The 22,563-nt window shown below is 47.1% G+C and overlaps 1 protein-coding gene across 1 annotated transcript in view; it reads left to right on the forward strand.

Moving 5' to 3' along the window:
- Positions 1-22,563, forward strand: part of LOC119951943 (kelch-like protein 4) — a 195,854-nt gene that overhangs the window by 149,486 nt on the left and 23,805 nt on the right. Inside the window, exons 6-7 of the mRNA XM_038775338.1 lie at positions 1,022-1,208; positions 2,063-2,287. Of these exons, the coding sequence (XP_038631266.1) occupies positions 1,022-1,208; positions 2,063-2,287 (412 nt within the window). The remainder of the gene's footprint in view (positions 1-1,021; positions 1,209-2,062; positions 2,288-22,563) is intronic.

Here is a 22,563-nt window from a genome sequence, read left to right on the forward strand (position 1 = left end):
ACACTGGGAGGACGTGCAGACTCCGCACAGACAGTGACCCAGCCGGGAATCGAACCTGGGACCCTGGAGCTGTGAAGCATTGATGCTAACCACCATGCTACCGTGCTGCTGAAGTTAAAAGCAGTCCCCTAAACCTATCACATATATATATAGCTGCTAAAATGCAAAAACTAAGATGACCATCTCTATTTGTTAATATTTGTGATTATTAACACAAAAGTACTTGCAAAGTATGACACATGTTGCGCACGATTTAACAGGAAGAAACAATCTCGTTTTATGCGCGTTTAGTGGGATATTTCCCGGCGCCTGCAGTGCTGAGAGTGACGCAGCTCTCAAATGGAACTCTATTTTTCTGAGATCTCGGCGATGAATGCCCCACTGGGGCTGCACTCACCTACAGCCTGCGCTGATGAGAATGCCGCCCCAATTTCCCCCAATGCAACCTCCAGACCCTCCCCAACATCCAACTTACCTGTTAGGGTTCCTCAAGGCCTCCCTCAGCCCACAGCATAGGGGCAGGGCACCCCTGGGCCTGATCCCAGGTGGTACCAACCTGGCACCTGGGCACCGCCAGCCTGGAACCGTGGCACTGCCATCCAGGCAGCGGGAGTGAGCCCGACCACGCTGGCCCTTCCAATGGCCTGGGAGGCCCCCTCGGTGCTGTACGCCTGTTCCACGTTTGTGTGGGCCAGCGGAAAACGGCACCATGGTGAGGTCTCCCAGACATGGGCCTTCGATTCTAACTGCTCACTTAAATATGCAAATCTGGAGTCCGCCCAGTGAGGGCGAGATCCAGATCGTGATGTCTCGCAAGATCACGTTAGATCACACGCGGCGTCCCAAGCATTGCAAATCTTGCAAGGGATCTCTTGCAAAATTTGACAGCCTCGATGCATCCATGAGTCGGGTGCGACGAGGCCATTCGATCAGGTCCATTATCTCATGCTGCGAAATGAAAGTCTTTTTAAAATGCTGATATGTGGAAATTATGACTGACGAGTTTGATTTCTTTCGATAGCTTTTGGCTGATTTGGAAAATAATCCAATGTTTGCTGATGATCTAGAATGTCAAAAGCTTATTATGGAAGCAATGAGATATCATCTGTTACCAGAGAGACGACCCATGATGCAAAGTCCCAGAACCAAACCACGAAAATCTACAGTAGGAGCACTGTATGCAGTTGGAGGAATGGACACTAACAAGGGTAAGATTGGACAGGTGATTGAAGCCTGAATTGATAATAACATTGACATACTTGGAAAGATACCATACTGTACTGTGACATTTTGTTGGTGGCCGTCTTTATACTTACAGTCACAATATTGGGATTCTTTAGAGTGTATATATTTAAGCTATTTCCTCTGGTGGGAACATCCAGAAAAAGAGGGTGTAATCTAAAATTTTAAACTAACCCATTTAGGAGTGGAATTAATAAGCATTTCTTCAAAGTGAAGAGGAAATCTGGACAACGTCTTCCTCTCTGGTCTTTTTTAATGTTTTCCCTCTATCCCTTGCTGTAGCTTCCACTTTTCCATTTGGGAAGATGAAATTGGAATCACAGTGTCCACCAAAAATATTCCTCAATCACCCTCCAGGAGGTCCACGAGACTTCTTGTGATTTTTTTCCTACAATTCTTCTGATCAACTCTTTGACCATCATTCCTGCTTCATGGCCCACAATTTTTGTGATCAACTCCTTGACCATCATTCTATGCTTTCACAATGGACCACAGTTCAGATCAGGCCTTGCTGCATTAATAAAAGCAATTAAGGACCACTTTGCATTTGCAGAATGGTTTTACTATATCTCAGTGCACTGTGACCACCATAACCTCTGTTGTTTTATGTCCCTCCATGATTGTAGTCTTGTGTATGATTTATTACCTTAGTTGATAAATAGCAGTAACAGAGCATTTGGAAGCCAAGCAACTCAGCTGTAGTTCACCAGTAGTCATTTAATTTTTTGAAAGCTAGGGCTTGATAATTCTACTGAATTTATACCTTCTAAATTTACAACCTGTCAGCGTTTCTCTGATGTACCATTACCAATTTCTGCAGGTGCTACAACAGTAGAGAAATATGATCTCAGGACAAACAATTGGATACAAGTAGGCACAATGAATGGGAGACGACTGCAGTTTGGTGTGGCAGTGATTGATAGTAAGCTGTACGTCGTCGGTGGGAGAGATGGATTGAAGACATCCAACACTGTGGAATGCTATAATCCAACAGCCAAGGTCTGGTCCATAATGCCACCAATGTCCACTCACAGACATGGTCTAGGTAAGCATGAACTATCTGTGCCTTGAAAAACAATATTTATTTAAAATATATTAAGGCTCCCATTGAAACCAATAACTTTTAAAAAGAGAAATGGATTTCCCAGTGATCAACAGAAAGCATCAAATGGTGTTAAAAGACCTTTACTGTAACAAACAAACTAAAATCAACCTTGACTAACCATTACTTAATAGGCAACGAATATACCCAACTTTAAAATGATCCATCAACTAATTGACGCAACTGAAAATATTTTATGGCCAATTTGTAAGTTAGGTCACACTCAGGAGATAAGTAGATATGTAGGTTGAAGTCAACATCCCTCCCACTTTTCAGCAGGCTCTCTTTTCCTACACCAGGGCGAATCTTCCAGTGTCCTTTGAAAGTCATAGTAATAAATGTTGCAGCTATTTCATGCAGTTCAAGCAGTTGTTTATCCCTGACTCAACGTCTGAGAGGTGTCTGTGATTAAGTCCTTTGGTGATTTCTGTGGCTTAGATCAAGTAGCCTCACTGCTTCCAATACTTCTTACCTGACCTGCCTCGCTATCCCTGGATCTTTAGAACTCCTGGAAATGCTGTAAGGCTACTTGCTAATGTGTTGAATTTTCCCCCATTGTGGATGATGGGCTGTAAATAGCAGGAATGCTCTGCATTCTTGTTGTTCCATGTCACATTGTCCACCAGTCCCAGGATCTCGAGGGCACCTAGAACATAGAACATACAGTTCAGAAGGAGGCCATTCGGTCCATCGAGTCTGCACCGACCCACTTAAGCCCTCACTTCCAACCTATCCGGGGAGAACATGCAGATTCCGCACAGACAGTGACCCAAGCCGGGAATCGAACCTGGGACCCTGCCGCTGTGAAGCCACAGTGCTAATCACTTGTGCTGCCAAAAGTGTTATTTCCATCACAATTTGGAGGATTATGCTTTACAGAAGTGTAGGTACTCCTAGTTAGATATTTTTCAATATTTGTAATGCCACATGTCTGTAGAGTAGCCATTTAAAAAATGTTTTTGTTGGTATGGCCGCATGTAACATGAGCAAATGTTGTTGAAAGTGTTGTCAAGAGGGTATACCCCTTTATTTTTGAAAATATTACTTTTTAATTTTTAACTGACTGGTAATGTTGCAATATGAAAGAACTTGATGTGGAGATGCCGGCATTGGACTGGGGTGAGCACAGTAAGAAGTCTTACAACACCAGGTTAAAGTCCTACAGGTTTGTTTCAAACACGAGCTTTCAGAGCACTGCTCCTTCCTCAGGTGCTCCGAAAGCTAGTGTTTGAAACAAACCTGTTGGACTTTAACCTGGTGTTGTAAGACTTCTTAATATGAAAGAAGACAGAGCAAACTGCTTAAAAATGCAAGGCTGCATCCCAAGGTGAAGGTGAGAAACAAACAAATCACCTTCAGAGGAGTGTGAAGGGAGAGACAATTCCTTTAACCATGCACCCACTGAAACTCGTAACTATCTCGGGGAGAGATATTAAAATGCAAAGTACTGGATATTGGAACAAAGGCTGCTGCATTCAAAACCTCTTAGAAATACACAATGGTTCAAAGCAAGCCTGCCAGATACTAGTCAGTCACACAGGTGATATTGAGAAAGGTTTTAGCAGGCAAACAGGCTAAGGGTTGCTCTCTCTCCCTCTCTCTTTTGGTTAAGTATGTCACTCAGTTTGAGAATCCAACTCTACCAGACACCTACCAGCAAACTGAGGTCTCGGCTGGAATTCTCCGGCCATTTGCTGGCGACGGGATTCTCTGGTCCTGCCTGCAGCGCACCCCCACTCGCGGGTTTCCCAGCAGCGCAGGATGGCTTCAATGGGAAATCGCATTGATAGCGGCGGAGCAGAGAATGCTTCCACCAGCGAATGGCACACCACCTCCCACTGCAGAGAGACATGCAGCTGGGCGACCGGAGAATCCCGTCCCCTCATAATAATTACAACACTTCCTTCTTTTGACTGTATCCAAGAAGTCGCAGTGTTTAAAAGGACAGCCAAAGGACCAAATATTTTTGTAAGTTTGTATTGGACTTCCCTTATTTTGAGCGTGTATGTGCAAGTGTGCCTGCTTGTGTGTGTGCGTGCGTGTGACTGACGGAGTGACTGATTGAATGGAGGGGGGAGGGAGGGGCAGTTCACTCCTTTGGACCTGCTCATAACAGTGTAACGTCTTCAAGTCGTTGGTATAGATTTTACATGTATATATTGCTACATTGCTGTTTTATTAATAAAAGACTCAGTGGGCTAATTATCCACCTGTCTTAAAATCAACTGCTACCTGCTGCCATTGTACCAGCATGTTAGCCAGGCCTACTTATACTCTCAGATTGATCGACTGTCCTGCTGTATATTTTAGGAATTAGAACCTCACAATAGTTGTAAATTTGAGCAGCTATATTTTTAATTCAATTTCCAGAATACAGAACAGACAGCACCACAGTGTATTGTGGTGATATAATAAATTTAAGTCCAGCATATTGAAGCAGCTAAAGGAAAGATTTAGACCATCAGTTCAGGAACAGCTATTTTGAAACTGCTATTGCAGTCATTGATTCTAATTTTAATTATTGTCTATGTTCATTAACTGAATAGGGTTTGAGTGAGTTAACTTGTCATTCAATGCTTTTGTTTTAGAAGGCCAGCTGTACTCCAATTATCTGGGCTTGGATTTTTAATTGCCAATGGGGGCAGGAACTGTTGCGGGCACGATTTGTAAACTGTGCTCCTGGGGTGCAGCACTGGATCCCACCACATCTGGAATAGTTTGTAATTTTCAAAGGGTCTCCAGCAGGGAGGGCATTGAAAACACACATGGCCAATTAATGACCCCTTATATTCCTCAAGGAGTTTATTAAGAGGCATGTCCAAACGAGAACGAGATTTTCACTCTTTTTTTCCAGACACATTTAAACTGTCTGGTGCATGTTTGTACACAGCTGTCGGAATCACCCACAGCAAAAAAAAGGCTAGTTTCCATCTGTATATTATTTTGCCTTGAGGGGTCCACTAGTGCCAGTTCCAACATGGTGGCACCGGACAGTCAGCTCCTGCCTTCTGGGGGTACTCGGCACCTCTAATTGGGCACAGATATCTCCGGGTCTATGCTGAACTACATTTCAAAATAGTATCGCGAGATCAGTGCAGTTCAGATGTTGCACAGGAACCCAAATGAATTTTGTGTCAGGTTCCTGACCCCATTTTGGGAATCTGGCCCTTGGTCTCTGAAAATAAGTTATTCAACTTAATTGTCTTTTGAAGGTATAATGGCCAAATTACAGTGTATTTCATTGCTAAATCTCCTGTGGAGAGAACAGCATTGAAATGAATTCCTCGTCACAGTAAGTTAGAATACAAACATGCAAAAAACATTTGTGAACAAATGTAAGTGTAACAAATGACTAGCTCCAATTGAGGCTGTATAAGGCTCTGGGCAGACCCCATTTGGAGTATTGTGAGCAGTTTTGGGCCCCATATCTAAAGAAGGATGTGCTGGCCTTGGAAAGGGTCCGGAGGTGGTTCACAAGAATGATCCCTGGAATGAAGAGCTTGTCGTATGAGGAACGGTTGAGCACTCTGGGTCTGTACTCTTTGGAATTTAGAAGGTTGAGGGGGGATCTTATTGAAACTTACAGGAAACTGTGAGGCCTGGATAGAGTTGAAGTGGAAAGGAGATTTCCACTTGTAGGAAAAGCGAGAACTCGAGGACGCAATCTCAGACTAAAGGGACGATCCTCAAAACAGAGATGAGGAGGAGTTTCTTCAGCCAGAGGGTGGTGAATCTGTGGAACACTTTGCCGCAAAAGACTGTGGAAGCCAAATCACTGAGTGTCTTTAAGACAGAGATAGATAGGTTCTTGATTAATAAGGAGATTAGGGGTTATGGGGAGAAGGCAGGAGAATAGGGATGAGAAAAATTTCAGCCATGATTGAATGGCAGAGCAGACTCGATGGGTGGCCTAATTATGCTCCTATGTCCTCTGCTCTTATGGTCTTATACCTTGCCTTTTGCAATTCGTGATCCTGACACTGAGCTTCATGTCCAGTCAATGCATGTTTGGAAATTGAGGTATGAAGCTCCATGCCAGTTGCAATCATAAAATATCCACATTGTTCATTTGACTGATCATAAAAAATTTATATTATAATGGAATGTTTGTTATTACAAACCAAAATTCTCTTGTTGTACATGAAATTTGTGTTCATAAGTTTTAGGTAGACAAAATCATATTATAATCTGCAGTACTTTGTGATGTTCCTTGTATAGTTCTCCAAGATAGCTGAAGGTCGCAGTGTTGACAAAGAACATCAAGCTATGTATTTAAAACAAAGCTAGTTTATTTTACACAACTTTAAATGGTTCACACACCCTACTAAGTAATAGCTAATAAAACGACAGTATTAAATCTATGCTACAGTAATCTACAATGTCTTCCTAGTACAACTAACACTCTATCTCAACCTCTCACTATCCTTCTCCTTAACCTTCTCCCAGAATGCTTAGAGATGCAGCCTTTTATAAGACTACTCAGTGATGCCATCTAGTGTAGAGATACATGAACATCATCTTGTTAACCCTTTACCCTCCTTAGATTATACATATCATTACATACTTTAGGACAGGACAAATGCCTTTTGTAACTACAGTTAAATTTTATACCAATGAAGGAGATTTTCTTTCATGGAGTAAGTTTGTGCAATTTGCAATCCAGTGCTGAGGCACATATTCTCATCCAAATTTCATGAGACATAGAAATTGCCACAGAAAGGGAACTGAAATTTCATAAACAAGGCAAATAGATTCCTCTTTCTCACTTCCTGGTGGCCACTTGCCTCCTCAGTACTCTCCACTTTCCTGGGCTAGTGCAGTTCCAACAGCAGTCAAGCAATTCAACATGGCCAGGACGTAAAGTGACCCATTTGATTGGCACACTATCACCACCTTAAACATTTACGCTCTCCACCATCGATACAGTGACAGCAATGTGTATCATTTATAAGGTACACCACAGCCAAGGCTCCTTCCAACACCTAAAAGGACAAGGGCAGCAGGCACACAAGAATTTCACCACTTGCAAGTTCCCCTTTACATCTTATACCATACTGATTTGGGAATATATCGCTGTTACTTCACTGCATTTGGGTCAAAATCCTGGAACTCTCACTCCAATAATGCTTTACCTACACCACGTAGAGTGCAGCAATTCAAGGCAACACACCATTATTTCTCAAAGGCAATTAGCGATGGACAGTAAATACTGGCCTCGTCAGCGGTGCCCACATTCCGTAAATGAATAAAAAACATACAGAATGCCATGGAGCAAAATCAAAGAAAAAATGCTTTTTGTTCTAACATTTCAGTGTGTTATTTATACCAATCTGGAGTTCATCAGCTTATGAGGAAATGGGACATCTACCAATAGCCTGATTGAAAGCAATCCTTTTTTTTAATTTTATTTTTTTTTAATAAATGTTTTATTGGGTTTTTGAACAAGGTATAATTACAGTTATGTACACAGAATAAGAAACATGTAGATATATGTACACATATTTAGAGGAGAAGGGCACACCCCAACATAAAAAAAATATAATAAAATATGAAATAGAATAACTGGTGGGGTATTGTGCACCAGTTCGACAGCGGCAGCTCTGTACATCTGGCAAAATTACCCACACCACATAAGTAGGCGACTGCCTGTGGGGGTGGGGTGGGGTGGGGGGAGGGGGGGTGGCAGGGACTGGGGGGGGGGGCACACACACATTTGGGTGCCGGGGAGAAAATCACAGTGTGCGATATTTGGCTGTGCTATGTGTTGTTGTCGCCCGCCCCTCCCGGACGGGTATCGCTGCCATCCCACGCTCGCCCCTGCTTCTGCCGCTCCTCCCGTCCTCCATCTCCATTTTCCTCCTTCCCCGCTCCTGGAGGTGTCATGCACGTTTTGGCATCCCGTGCCCTCCCTCCGGCTCCTGCTTCCCGGCCCCCGCCCCACCCCGCCGGCCCTCCTCTCCCGTCCCCCCCAAAACAAGACTCTGTACTCATTTGTATGGCCCATTATCACACCACAAAGCACATTTTCCAACTCAGCCAATAGGATGTCTTGCAGTCATGTTCTTAGAGTGGGTCGTCCGTCTTATTGAAAAGAAACCTGAAAATCAATTGTACAGCAGAAAATTACAGAGTTGATTTCCCCCAGGCTATCAGTGGCAAATCTTATTGAGGCAAGAGGGCTTGTCATCTGACTTCATTATGTCTTCTTTAAGTTAACATGCATTAACAAGATAGAAGCAGAAACAAATCTACAAACTTATAGTTCTATCTTTCAGTTCCATACTACATGCTAAAAATAAATGTTTTTACTTTGAAATATCTGTAAATGCTTTGTTATCATTGCATCATCTTCAATCATGCTTGAAATTCTTATTTGGCGTCATTTCATGAAATATATTTGGATTACTAAGTATAATAGAATTTAGTTTTAAATAATTTCCCCTCAAAAGATGCTTCACAGAATCAACATCAGGCTGCTACATTATGAGGCGGAATGATGAAACTTTCATGGATTCATTACTCTAGTTGCTCTCTTCCTTATGTGGCAGGGGCTGGTTTAGCTCACTCAGCTAAATTGCTGGCTTTTAAAGCAGACCAAGCAGGCCAGCAGCACAGTTCGATTCCCGTACCAGCCTCCCGGACAGGCGCTGTAATGTGGCAACTAGGAGCTTTTCACAGTAACTTCATTGAAGCCTACTCGTGACAATAAGCGATTTTCATTTTTCATTTCAAATAAATCGGAAAGCAAAAAAAGAAAATGCATTGTTTTCATTGTTAGCAAAGACATTTCAGATCTGCATCTGCAGTTTGTGAAGCTGAGGTGCTATACATGTTCCATTCACATTGATTAAAGCATTAGGGGAGTGAAATCTGTCCTTGGTGGTCGCACCTATGCGTGAGAGTGAACAGTCTGACTTCTGAACCATTGAAGTCAAGTCGGCATGGTGTAAAACTCACTGGTTACTCATTTTGTGCTATTTCTAAGGTCCAATTTCACCCCACAGAAACAGCAACACCCAGATGTAATTCATGGTTATTGAAGATGGACATTAAAAATAATGAACAAAATAAAGCAAGTGCTTGACCAATATTTTCCATTACTGCAAGTGATTTACAAGGATGTACTTTCTGAAAACAGTTTGTTATCCTCATCAGAATTTTGCTTCCAGACCAGCACATCTTGGTTCTTCACTTCTTTTAATAAATATTGAAACGCCTAACTGCTTTATTTTACATTTCAGTTTGTTATCTCATTTAGAGGTTAGACAAGCAGTTATTTAATGCATTGCTGCTTGGCCAGGGTACATTGGCTGTCGGTCAGTATTGGCAGTGTTTTATTTTGCTCAAGTTCCAAATAAAAACAGAAGCCTTTATAAAAACCTTTATAGCACCGTTTTTGATCTCAAGCTGGTCCCAAGGCACGTTACAGCCAATGAAGTACTTTTTCAAGCCTAATGTAGGAATACAGCAGCTAATTTGGCACAGGTTCCCTCCATAAAGCATTGGGATAATGGCCAATTCATCTGCTTTTTTCATGAAGTGACGTTGAGGGATAGGTGCTGGCCAGGACATAGCAGATGAGAAGCAGTGTGAAGAGTAAGGTTAGAGTGAAATACTAGGATCAATAATTTATAACTATTGTCATCAAAACATCCCATGACTGTTTGAGCTAATAGATTGACCTGTTAGCAGCACTCCGAAGCATGGAGAAGCCTTTCATTTAAGTGAGTAGTTATTTTTTTTATTTTAACGTACCACTCAATTAGTGCAATTGCCTTATCCATAAATCCATCAAATAAGGTTGTGATTTTTTTTCACTGTATAGATTTCCATATCACAATCGGGTTTATGTTATAATGACATGCAGGAGTTGCCATTTGAAAGAGATGCCTCTTTAAGCTGGAACTATCTGAATCTTAAAACAGATGCTTTGCCCCGCATTTAGATTATAATCCATTGGCAAGAATCGCTGTGGTGATAGATTGGGCTCAGCTATGTTAACCTCTTCATCTGTTAAAGAACCAATCAGCGCACATGCTTGGATTTTCCAATTGATGTTAATTTAATATTGGTGGTTATTCAAATAAGATATTTACTGCCGACATTAAATTCTAAATTTAGAAGCAAACAAGCCACTCATGGTGTATATAATTATGAACAAAATCTGATAAGATACTGTAGAGTGACCAGCACTATTGTAAGTGAGGAATACACATCTTGGAGCAAAAGGAAGATTATTGCTGAGGTTAGATAAATCAGGGTTCGGATTCTCCTTTTGGGAGACTAAGCGTTGCCGCCAGGACTGAATTGCGTGTGCTTTGCATTCCCGTGGGGGCGCTATTCAGGAAGTGAGTCAGGACATGCAAATTGGCCAGCACTCTGCCGATGTGAATCTAGAGCATTCCCACCGGCATCTGATTTGCTGGGGCCGGAATTGGCGCTGGAGAGCCTGACAAGGTGGAGCTGCTTATAAGTACTGCATTCCCCACACTCCCATTCCAGCTAAGAGGATGGCACAAAAGAGACCTGCCCCGAAGTTCACTGAGACTGAGCTTGAGAGAAAGCTGGATGCGGTGGAGGAGAGGAGGGACACCCTCTCCCCCAGGGTGGGCAGGAGACTGAAGCCCGCCATCGTTAAAAGGGCCTGAGAGGAGGTGGCCGAGGTGGTCAGTGCTGCGCAGCCTCACCAGAAGGACTGGGACCCAGTGGCGAAAGGAGATGACCTTCTTCGGGCAGCTTGGGTGAGTCACCACTTCTGTCTCCCTGGCATCAGTCCTGTCCCTCACATCACCCCCCCCCCCCCCCCCCCCCCCCCCCCCCCCCCCCGCCACACACTCCCGTAAAGGCCAGCCAAAACCCATCTGCTGCATCCCCTTTACATCCCACCCTCCACCAAACCTCAACACCTGTATTGTCCTCTTTGGCCAGGTGCCTTGCACACCAGCTATTGACTCCCCTTAGAACTTGCCTCCATACATCTCGCTTGTCCTTTATGTGTCCCCTAGGACAAAGCGGCCCATAATTGCCAGGAGTGGCAGATAACCGGCAGGGGCATTCAGGAACTCAGAGTCCAAACCCACTGCGAGCAGAGGGCATGGAGCCAACGGGCGAGGCTGATGAGAGAGGGCTATCTCCGAAGCGGAGGTCGGCATGTGGCAACCAAGTGAGCTCCCAATGCAGAATGATGCCCCTATAACAAGTGAGTCACTCCCTCCCACTGACCACTCCTTCACAAGATCTCACCATGGGCGAAATTCTCCGACCCCCCGCAGATCTCACCATGGGCAGAATTCTCCGCCACCCAGGAATTGGCGGGGGCGGGAATCGTGCCACGTCGAGTGGCGGGCCCCCCGCGGCAATTCTCCGGCCCGTGATGGGCCGAAGTCCCGCCGCTGTCAAGCCTCTCCCGCCGATGTGGTTCAAACCACCTCTGCGCCGGCGGGAGCAGGCGGCGCGAGCGGGCCCCGGGGTCCTGGGGGGAGCGTGGGCCGATTGGACCCCGGGGGGTGCCCCCACGGTAGCCTGGCCTGCGATCGGGGCCCACCGATCGGTGGGCGGGCCAGTGCTGTGGGGGCACTCTTTTTCTTCCACCACCGCCACGACCTCCACCATGGTGGAGGCAGAATAGACCCCCTCGACCGCGCATGCGCCGGTGGTGACGTCAGCGGCCGCTGACGCTCCGGCGCATGCGCGGACTCACGCCAACCTGTGAAAATCTTTCGGCCAGCCCCGACGCCGATCGGCGTGGCGCCAAAGGCCGTTGGCGCCAGTCGGCGGAGCGGGAGCCACTCTGGCATGGGCCTAGCTCCTAACGGTGCGGAGAATTCCGGGTTGGGGAAAATTACTCCCCATGTCTCTTTTCTTTTGTCTCGTAGGGGCACCTTCAGACCAGGCGGGGCCATTTGGGCACCCTCGCCCCAGCCAATTCCCCAGCACATGGCAGAGCACCAGTCCAGGGAAGACACTGAGATTCTCATCACTGCTGTCACCAGCACCCTCCACCATCACGGACTATCACTTCAGTCAGGCATTTTAGTGAAGGGGCTCCTGGATTACCTTCTGGTTCGCACCTCACAAATGCTGCAACGCATCAGGTGGGGGTAGGGACACCTGAGGGAGCAGGCAGTCGGAAGGCTGCCCAATCCCAGGAAATAGCTGTAGTACGGACAGGTATAGCACTTCTGGAAAGTTATGATCTCATCACTGGTACAAGTGCAGACGCCGCCAGGATTTACAGGAGGGAGTGTCATGAATTTTAAGGCTGCAGGTGGAGTCCAACCGCTACAGGTGCAGGAGATGGCACTGACAATGTGTGCTTCCCAGGGCAACACTGAATGGGTGACGCCCGCAGTGGAAATCTTGGATCAAGTTGCCCAAGGCTTGGGCACGCTGTGTGGTCGATGGCTGAGGAACAGGACAGGGGAACCCAGTCACAGGCACACATGTACTGGGCCGCATGAACATTACTGCGACGCTCCAGTGCTTGGCCCATTCATAAAGGGTCATGGCTGAGGGGAGCGAGAGCATTTAACGGGCGAAGAATGACCGTGGCCAGTCACAGAGGACCATGTCAGAGGTAGTGAGGGTCATGACCGAGGCAGTGAATGACATGTCTCACTTCTTGAGGGACTTGTCCCAGTCTCAGTGCTCCATAGTTGAAGGTATTGATACCATGCCTCAGACGAGAGTGGCCTCCAGGACTGGCAGTGCAAGGTGGTGTGGAGACTCCGGTCTCTCGTTCATTCCAAGGAATAGCTTGGGGGCCATCGAGCACTCTTGAGAGAGGTGGAAGTGAAGGGACCCATATCGGTGCCTCCCGCAGGATTTCGCAGAATCATAGAAGTTTTAAAGTGCTGAAGGAGGCTATTCAGCCAGTCATGTCTGTATACAATAACAATCTTTATTCTCACCCGGAGGAAACCCACGTAGACATGGGGAGAACGTGCAGACTCCACACAGACACTAACCCAAGCCAGGAATCGAACCTGGGACCCTGCCGCTGTGAAGCAACAGTGCTAACCACTGTGCTACCATGTCTCTCTGTGAGAGCAACTCCACTAAACCCATTCCCCCAACTTTTCCCATATCCCTGCAAATCTCTCTTCAGGTGGTTCTCCAAACTCCCTTTGGAAGGCTCCTATTGTACCTACCTCCATCACAAACTCAGACATCCAAATCCTCACTATTTACTGCATAAAAAGGATTTCCTCATATCGCTGTTGATTCCCTTGCCAATCATCTTAAATAAATGTTCTCTGGTTCTCAGCTCTTCTGACACTGAGGACAGTTTTTCTCCATCTGTTCTTCCTATATCCCTCAGGATTTTGAATACTTCAATCAAATCTCCTCTCAATCTTGTCCTCTTTAAAAAGGTGCTAGATAAAATAAAGGCTCGTTATTTCTAATTCTACAATTTACATTGTTTTCAGGTTTTTAAAAATTAATTCATGAGACATGGGCATTGTTGGCTGGCCAATATTTGTTGACCTCCCTCTATTGCTCTTGAGAAGGTGGTGGTGTGCTGCCTTCTTGACTGGCTGCAGTCCATGGGTGTTGTACGAGCATCCACAGTGTTGTTATGAGAAATTTTCAGGATTTTGACCCAGTGACAGCGCAGAAACAGCGATATAAGAACATAAGAACTAGGAGCAGGAGTAGGCCATATGGCCCCTCGAGCCTGCTCCGCCATTCAATTAGATCATGGCTGATCTTTTGTGGACTCAGCTCCACTTTCCGGCCTGAACACCATAACCCTTAATCCCTTTATTCTTCAAAAAACTATCTATCTTTATCTTTAAAAATATTTAATAAAGGAGCCTCAACTGCTTCACTGGGTGAAGAAGTTCCTCCTAAACTCAGTCCTAAATCTACTTCCCCTTATTTTGAGGCTATGGCCCCTAGTTCTGCTCTCACCCGCCAGTGGAAACAATCTGCCCGGTCTATCCTATCTATTCCCTTCATAATTTTATACGTATCTATAAGATCCCCCCTCATCCTTCTAAATTCCAACGAGTACAGTCCCAGTCTACTCAACCTCTCCTCATAATCCAACCCCTTCAGCTCTGGGATTAACCTAGTGAATCTCCTCTGCACACCCTCCAGTGCCAGTATGTCCTTTCTCAGGTAAGGAGACCAAAACTGAACACATTACTCCAGGTGTGGCCTCACTAACACCTTATACAATTGCAGCATAACCTCCCTAGTCTTAATCTCCATCCCTCTCGCAATGAAGGACAAAATTCCATTTGCCTTCTTAATCACCTGTTGCACCTGTAAACTAACTTTTTGCGACTCATGCACGAGCACTTGTCTTCTAGGTGGCAAGGGGTCACAGGTTTTGAAGGTGCTGTCGAAGAAGCCTTCGTGAGTTGCTTCTGTGTATCATGTAGATGGTACACACTGCTGCCATTGTGCATTGGTGGTGGAGGAAGCGATTGTTTAAGATGGTGGTGAAAAGAGCGCAAATCAAATGGGCCTCTTTGTCCTGGGGATGGTGTCAAGTTTCTTGAGTATTGTTGGAACTGCAGTCACCCATGCAAGTCAAGAGTATTCCATCACACTCCTGAATTGTGCCTTGTAGACGGTGTTCAGGTTTAGGGGAGTTGGGAGGAGAGTTACTCAGTGCTGGATTCCGAGCCTCTGACCTGCTCTTGTAGCCAAGGTATTTATATGGCCAGTCCAGTTCAGTTCCTAGTCAATGGTAATCCCCAGGATATTGATAGTGAGGGTTCAGCGATGGTAATGCGCTAATTAAATTGCACCCTCTCTATAACTGCACTTTTATGAACACTGAAGTATCAGTCAAAGGCACCAATGTCGTCCCCATCCCCATAGGAGGTTATCACTTCGTTCAGCCTCTGTCTGCTCAGCACATCATCTATTATGGTCCCAACATAAAATAAGAAAGTGCTAACCTCCCCTAGTATTTACCAAACCTGCCACAGTAAGTTTCCCCCTGGTGGATGTGGTAGAGGCCATTCAAATTCCTGGTGGGAGGGGCCAGAAAATTCCACCCTTCATCTTTGCTCTCTTTATTCGCAAGACCTGACGTGTTGGGGTACTGGGTAAAACGTCTTCACCAAATTTACCTCTGTGCCGACTGCTAGGGGTCCTCCATATTTTGTAAGGATTCTGAAAGGGGTAATGTGATAGCCATTTCTCATCCTGATTCGAGGTTGCCTTTACCTATGCTGCTTCTCTTGACAGGTGATCGGTAGCCTTTGTTATTGTGTCATCTCTGGTGTAGTTTGTCTCAAAATCATTCACCAGCTGCTCTTCACTGTTGTTGGGTTTCATTTGAAGCTATTCACACCATTTTCAATTCTTCCTCTGTGGGTGCAGTCACTGCTGTCATCATCTAACTATTTGCAAAGCTTAAATAAGACCAATACGTAGCCGGAGCTATTATCTGGATACTTCACACTCATCTCCTCTCAGTGGGTGACATCACCGTGACAAAGCTCCTCAAGCACATACTCAGTAGCTATCATTAGAGTTCACTCTAAACCCTACACTCACTGATGAAAAGTGGAATAAATTTAGAAATTAGAATGCATACTCATCATTAGGAAGTTGATCTGCATTAGAACCTAAAGTCTAAGCATCAATTTCTCAACAAATGTAATCTTTATTTTTGATCAATTTTTTTTTTTATAAATTTAGAATATCCAATTTTTTTTTTCCAATTAAGGGGCAATTTATCGTGGCCAATCCACCTAACCTGCACATCTTTGGGTTGTGGGGGTGAAACCCACGCAGACACAGGGAGAATGTGCAAACTCCTCACAGACAGTGACCCAGGGCCGGGATTCGAACCCAGGTCCTCAGCGCCGTAGGCAGCAATGCTAACCACTGTGCCACCGTGCCGCCCCTTTTTGATCAATTTTCTGAACACAGCCGAAGCAGTTAGGATTACTCTGTTACTATATTTGTGCAGGATATTTCAGAGGCTATGGTGAAGATGTGATGCATCAAGGTATTACATGTTTCAGCAGAATATTGGGTTGCCTGCTGAACAAGATTATGCCATCTTTAAATTTTTTTTGCTTTGATAGTATTTTAAAAACTTTTTCCATTCTGTGGGATATTTTAGACGTCCTTACACTTTAATCTGCTCCCGTCTCTTTCAAAATATCCAAACATAATGAACGCAGGGGGAAAATATAAATGCCTGGCCATTTGTTCCTACTAAACAATTCCCAGACGGCCTCATTATGAATGTCTGGCTGAGTTCCAAGCTTCATAAATGCATTAGCTGAGCTGGGATTCTGTTTTGACAACTAAGTGTACTGTTTACTTTGTTTTCTTGACATCTTTATGTGGTTCGAATAGTTTTTTTTTGTTCTGTGATCTCTTCTGTCAACATCTGAATGTTTATTTGAACAAGATTAAAAGGTACAATGTGGTTAACGCTCCTGTCACTTATATTACTACCTGGATAACATGCTTGTAAGAATATTTTTTTTTCAAATGGACTTCTGAATGGGGACTTTTTTTCTTAACAATTCAACATTCTCTGTTGTTATTATATGACTCATTGGTTTTGTATAAAGTGTATACTGGGTCAATGGGCATTGAGAGTGAAGCTTGGGTGATGGGGTGTGAGGGGCGAGGGCCGGTGATGTGTTATCTGTGTTGGTCTAACATCGACTGCAACTGGATGCAGTGAAACAAGAAACAGGCTTCCGACACAGGAGATGGTCCAATACTATTTCATTGAACCTGTTGATTGTTGTACATAATCTGCTGTGGGTTGACACTCTATTAACCTAACTGATAACCTCCTACTGGCTTGACCAGACTAGCTCTCTACCACATGGTGATGATGTTCACTGGCCTGTGCACTGTGACTATCTCCCTAGCCGTGTCCTGTGAGAGAGGGAGAGTCTTAATGCCCTGTGGGCTTTATAGTGGTGGTGTCCAGTCTGGTGATTGGTTGTTCTGTGTCGTGTGTGTTCATTGGTTATCCTGTGTATCAATCACTGCCTGTCTGCATCTCATGATATACATGAGTGGATATTATGACATCTCCCCCTTTTAAAATAAATTTTGGAACGTGGCTGTATATGCATGCATAACTATGTACAAGTGGGGAATGAATGAACATATGTACATGGGAAGGTGTCTACCGTGCAGATACAGAGCAGACTGAACAGAATTTACAAGATTCAGGCTTTGTGGTGTGCGACGAATTCTCGTCGATCGCCGCAAAGGTGGAGGAGGGGACGCCGGCAACTGGACAGGCGGGATGGCTGCCATCTCGGTGGCCTTGTGGACAGGTGGGATCGCAGCCAGATCGGTGGACTCGTGGTGCAAGACGTCCGGAGGAGGCATAATGACATGCAGAGAAGTGTGGTCAGGTGGTGAACAGGGAACTTTACGCATCGCCCTCCTGTTGCGTCGTAAAATGGAGTCATCACCCATTTGGAAAACGAAAGACCTGGGGCAGCCTGTCTGACAACAACAGCTGGGGCTGACCAACCTCCCTCAGGCAGCTGAACGCGAACAACATCGTCTGGAGCCAGCACAGGCAGATCCGTGGCATGAGCATCAAACGTGATCTTTTGCTGGTCCCTGGATCGCTGCACCTTCTGCAGCACCGCGAGGTGGTCAAGGTGTGGAACATGGATGGCTGGAACAGTCGTCCTCAGGTTGTGGTTCATGAGCAGCTGCGTCGGAGACAAACCAGTCGACAGAGGGGTTGCCATGTATGCCAATAGCGGCAGGTTGAAATCCGAGGCTGGGTCTGCAGCCTTGCACAGCAACCGCTTGACTGCACCCCTTTATCAGCCTTCCCGCTTGATTGTGGGTAATGGGGACTGGATGTGATGTGACTAAAGTGATAGGATCGTGCAAAGTCGGACCACTCTTGGCTGCAGAAACATGGGGCGGGTTTCTCCCATACCCGGCGGGGCGGGGGATCCCGGCGGGACTGAGTGGTGTGAACCACTCTGGCATCAGCCCGCCCCAAAGGCGGCGGAGTGGTTTGCGCCCCGCCGGCTGGCGTGGAAGGCATTTGGAGGCACGGCAGCCGGGGCCGAAGGGACTCAGCCGGCCGGCGTGAGTCCGCGAATGCGCGGGTGCGTCAGCGACTGCTGATGTCATCCCCGCGCATGCATAGGGGTCACCTACGTGTCGGCCATCGCAGAGGCCCGCCCGCGGATCGGTGGGCCGCGCCCCCCGCAGGACCCCGTAGCCCGCCCACGATGCCAGGTCCCGCCAGTAAGGGACCTAGTCTGATCCACGCCGGTGGGACCGGCAAAAAACCAGCGGGACTACGGCCCATCACGGGCTGGAGAATTCGGGCAGCCCCGGGGCCCATTGAGTTGCGCCGGTCCCTGCCATTCTCTGAGGCGGTCGGCGCGACTCACGCCTCGCCGGCTTTTGGAGGGCCGGTGAATTCGGTGGCCGGCGGGGGCGGGATTCACGCCGACCCCCGGCGATTCTCCGACCCGGCGGGGGGGTCGGAGAATCCCACCCAAGGACCGTTGTCACTCATTACCGTGTGTGGTATCCCATGTCTGGCAAACGTCTCTTTGCAGGCTTTGATGACGGACTTGGATGTGAGGTCCGACAGTTTCACCATTTCCAGGTAGCTGGAGAAGTAGTCGACCAGGAGCACGTAATCTTGCCCATTGGCGCGAAAGAGTTCTATCCACGGAAAGGTTACAATCTTGTGCTGTTGCAGCGTTTCCTTGGGCTGAGCTGGTTGAAACTTCTGGCATGTTGTGCAGTTGAGGACTGTGTTGGCAATGTCCTGGCTGATGCCAGGCCAGTAAACTGCCTGCCAAGCTCTGCGTCGACATTTCCCGACCCCCAGATGACCCTCATGGATCTGTCTGAGCACCATGTTTTGCATGCTTTGGGGAATGACGATTCTATCTAGTTTAAGAAGGATCCCCTCAACAACCGTCAGCTCGTCCTTAACGTTGAAGAACTGGGGGCACTGCCCCTTTTGCCAGCCATGGGCAAAGTGCTTCATCACGCGCTACTGTAGGGGATCTTTGGCAGTTTCTTCGCGTATTTGTATAACTCGTTCATCAGTTGCTGGGAGGTTGCTGGCACACAGCTGCACCTGTGCCTCAATGTGGCGAATGTAGTCGCCCTGTTCACACGGCGTGGTGACGGATCGGGATAGGACATCCGCGACGATCAGCTCCTTACCCGGTGTGTAGACGAGTTCAAAGTCATATCGGCGGAGACGAAGAAGAATTTGCTGCATCCGAGGTGTCATGTCATTTAAATCCTTTTGGACGATGTGGACTAAAAGCCTGTGGTCTGTTTCCACCGTGAACTTTGGCAGGCCGTATACGTAGTCATGAAACTTGCCTATTCCTGTCAGGAGACCCAAGCACTCCTTTTCAATCTGGGCATACCATTGTTCGGTCGTAGTCATGGCCCTGGAGGCGTATGCCACTGGAGCCCAGGACGAGGAGTCGTCTCGCTGGAGGAGCACCGCCCCAATGCCGTCCTGGCTTGCGTCTGTGGCTATCTTGGTATCCTTGGTTGGGTCAAAGAATGCCAGTACTGGGGCTGTGGTGAGCTTCGCCTTCAGCTCAAGCCACTTTGCTTGATGTGCGGGAAGCCACTGGGACACTGTCGACTTTTTTACGAGGTGCCGGAGGGCTGTGGTGTGGGATGCCGTGTTGGGAATGAATTTCCCGAGAAAATTCACCATCCCGAGGAAACGGAGGACCGCCTTTTTGTCCTCTGGGGTCTTCATGGCATTGACTGCCAGCACCTTGTCAGCGTCAGGTTGCACACCCTGTTGTGAAATGTGGTCACCCAGAAACATGATAGCGGACCTACCAAATGAGCATTTTGCCCTGTTGAGCTGGAGGCCGTTTTCATGTATCCTCTGGAAAACTTGTTTGAGGTGAGCGATGTGATCCTCGGGCGTTGTGGACCAGATGATCACGCTGTTCACGTAGACTCGCACCCCCTCGATGTCCTCCATCATTTGCTCCATTATGCAATGAAATACTTCGGAGGCTGATATGATACCCAAAGGAATGCTGTTGAAGCAATACCTGCCGAACTGAGTGTTAAACGTGCACAGCTTCCAACTGGACTCGTCCAGCTGTATCTGCCAGAACCCACGGGAGTCGACCAGCTTGGCCAAATTAAAGAATTTGGCATGAGCCATCTCACAGGTTAACTCTTCACGCTTTGGGATCGGGTAGTGCTCTCGCATGATGTTGCGATTCAGGTCTTTGGGATCAATGCAAATGCGGAGTTCACCAGAGGGCTTCTTGATGCAGACCATGAAGCTGACCCAGTCTGTTGGTTCTGCGACCTTTGAGATGTTACCCTGGTCTTGGAGCTCTCATAGCTGCGATTTCAGACGATCCTTGAGAGGGGCCGGAACCAGGCGCGGTGCATGGATGACTGGGATGGCAATCGGTTTGAGCAATATCTTGTAACGATATGGGAGCGTGCCCATCCCATCAAACACATTGTGGTATTGCGTGAGAATGTCGTCTATCTCAGCCTGGAGATTTACATTGGGCGAGGCAGTCGCCTGTGTCGAGGGCATGGCATGGATGCGCTGGACCAGATTTAGGAGTTTGCATGCACGAGCACCGAGCAGGGATGCCTTGTCAGACCGGCCGATCTCGAATCGTAACATCACTTTGATTGCCTTGTGAGATACACCTAGCTGACACGATCCACTGGCAGCTATGGCATTGCCATTGTAGTCAAGGAGCTGGCTGGCTGGTGGAAGAATGCTAGGTTGGTCTTGGATGCTGTCAAGGTCCGACTGTGATATGAGGTTTGCAGATGTGCCAATGTCCAATTTAAATCGGATGCGAGACTGGTTGACCGTGATGACAGCACACCACTCGTCGTCAGGATCCATACCCAGGATTGAAAAGCGGTTTGCAGGCACGGTGAAGGCCAGCTCGCACATGGTATGGAGACTCGAGGCAGTCAGCATCATTGTCCGTTGGGCTGTCGGGATCCGAATCCTGCATGCCCTGTTGTACGCAGCGGACACGTCTGCGCTCCAGCTGGGATCGCTGGCTGTTGGTCGGTGGAGCAGACCTGCATAACGCGCAATGCCCAGGCTTTCCACACTGTAGACATCGCCTTCCTTTGGCTAGACATTGCTGCTTTAAATGGACGGAGCCACAATTCGGACACGTCATCGCGCATGCACAGTGCGGTCGGCCAATGTTCGCACATGCACATCGGGGTCTTCGGCCTCGTCGTCCAGCCGGTCGTGGCGCGTATGCGTAGGGACACAGGAAAAGCGCGCAAAATGGCCACTCTCCTTGATGCTCAGGCCTTGCATTTTTGCGATGGCCTGCATCCTTTCAGCCTCGTGGGAGACTAGTTTTGCATTTTCTGCCGCCCTGATGCAGGAGCAACGATTCCTGGAATGCTCATGGACAACGCACGTTTTGAAGGCGACGGAGAGGGTCAACTGTTTGATTTTGAGGAGCTGCTCCCGCAGGGAGTCGGACTGGACCCCGAAAACGATCTGATCCCGGATCATGGAATCAGCCGTCGAGTCATAATTACATGACTGCGCTGGGATGCGAAGATGGTTCAAGGACTGAAAAGGTTCATCCTTACCCTGAAGCCTCTGTTGGAAGATGAACTGTTCAAAGCTCTCATTCACCTCAATGTCGCAGTGGTTGTCGAATTTCAGCAGAACCGTCTTGAACTTCGTCTTGTCTTCGCCATCGGCAAACGTGAGCAAGTTATAGATGTGGATGGCGTGGTCCCCCGCAGTCGACAGGAACAGCGCGATCTTCCGGGCTTCCGATACTGCCTCGAGGTCGGAGGCCTCGATATACAGGAGGAACGTCTGTTTGAAGACTTTCCAGTTGGCGCCGAGGTTTACGGAGATCCAGAGTTGCGTAAGCGGTTGGATCTTTTCCATGCCGCTGGATGGCTGCGTGCTGATCGTTGCAGATTCACTCGAGGTAGGTTTGTCAGCGTTAATAGCTCCCTGGTACCATGATTTGTTATCTGTGATGATCGAACATCGACTGCAACTGGATGCAGTAAAACGAGAAACAGGCTTCCGACACAGGAGATGGTCCAACACTGTTTTATTTAACCTGTTGATTGCTGTATATAATCTGCTGTGGGTTGACACTCTATTAACCTAACTGATAACCTCCTACTGGCTTGACCAGACTAGCTCTCTATCACATGGTGATGATGTTCATTGGCCTGTGCACTGCAACTATCTTCCTAGCCGTTTCCTC

The sequence above is a fragment of the Scyliorhinus canicula genome, chromosome 17 (assembly GCF_902713615.1).
Source record: "Scyliorhinus canicula chromosome 17, sScyCan1.1, whole genome shotgun sequence".
Lineage (NCBI taxonomy): Eukaryota > Metazoa > Chordata > Chondrichthyes > Carcharhiniformes > Scyliorhinidae > Scyliorhinus > Scyliorhinus canicula.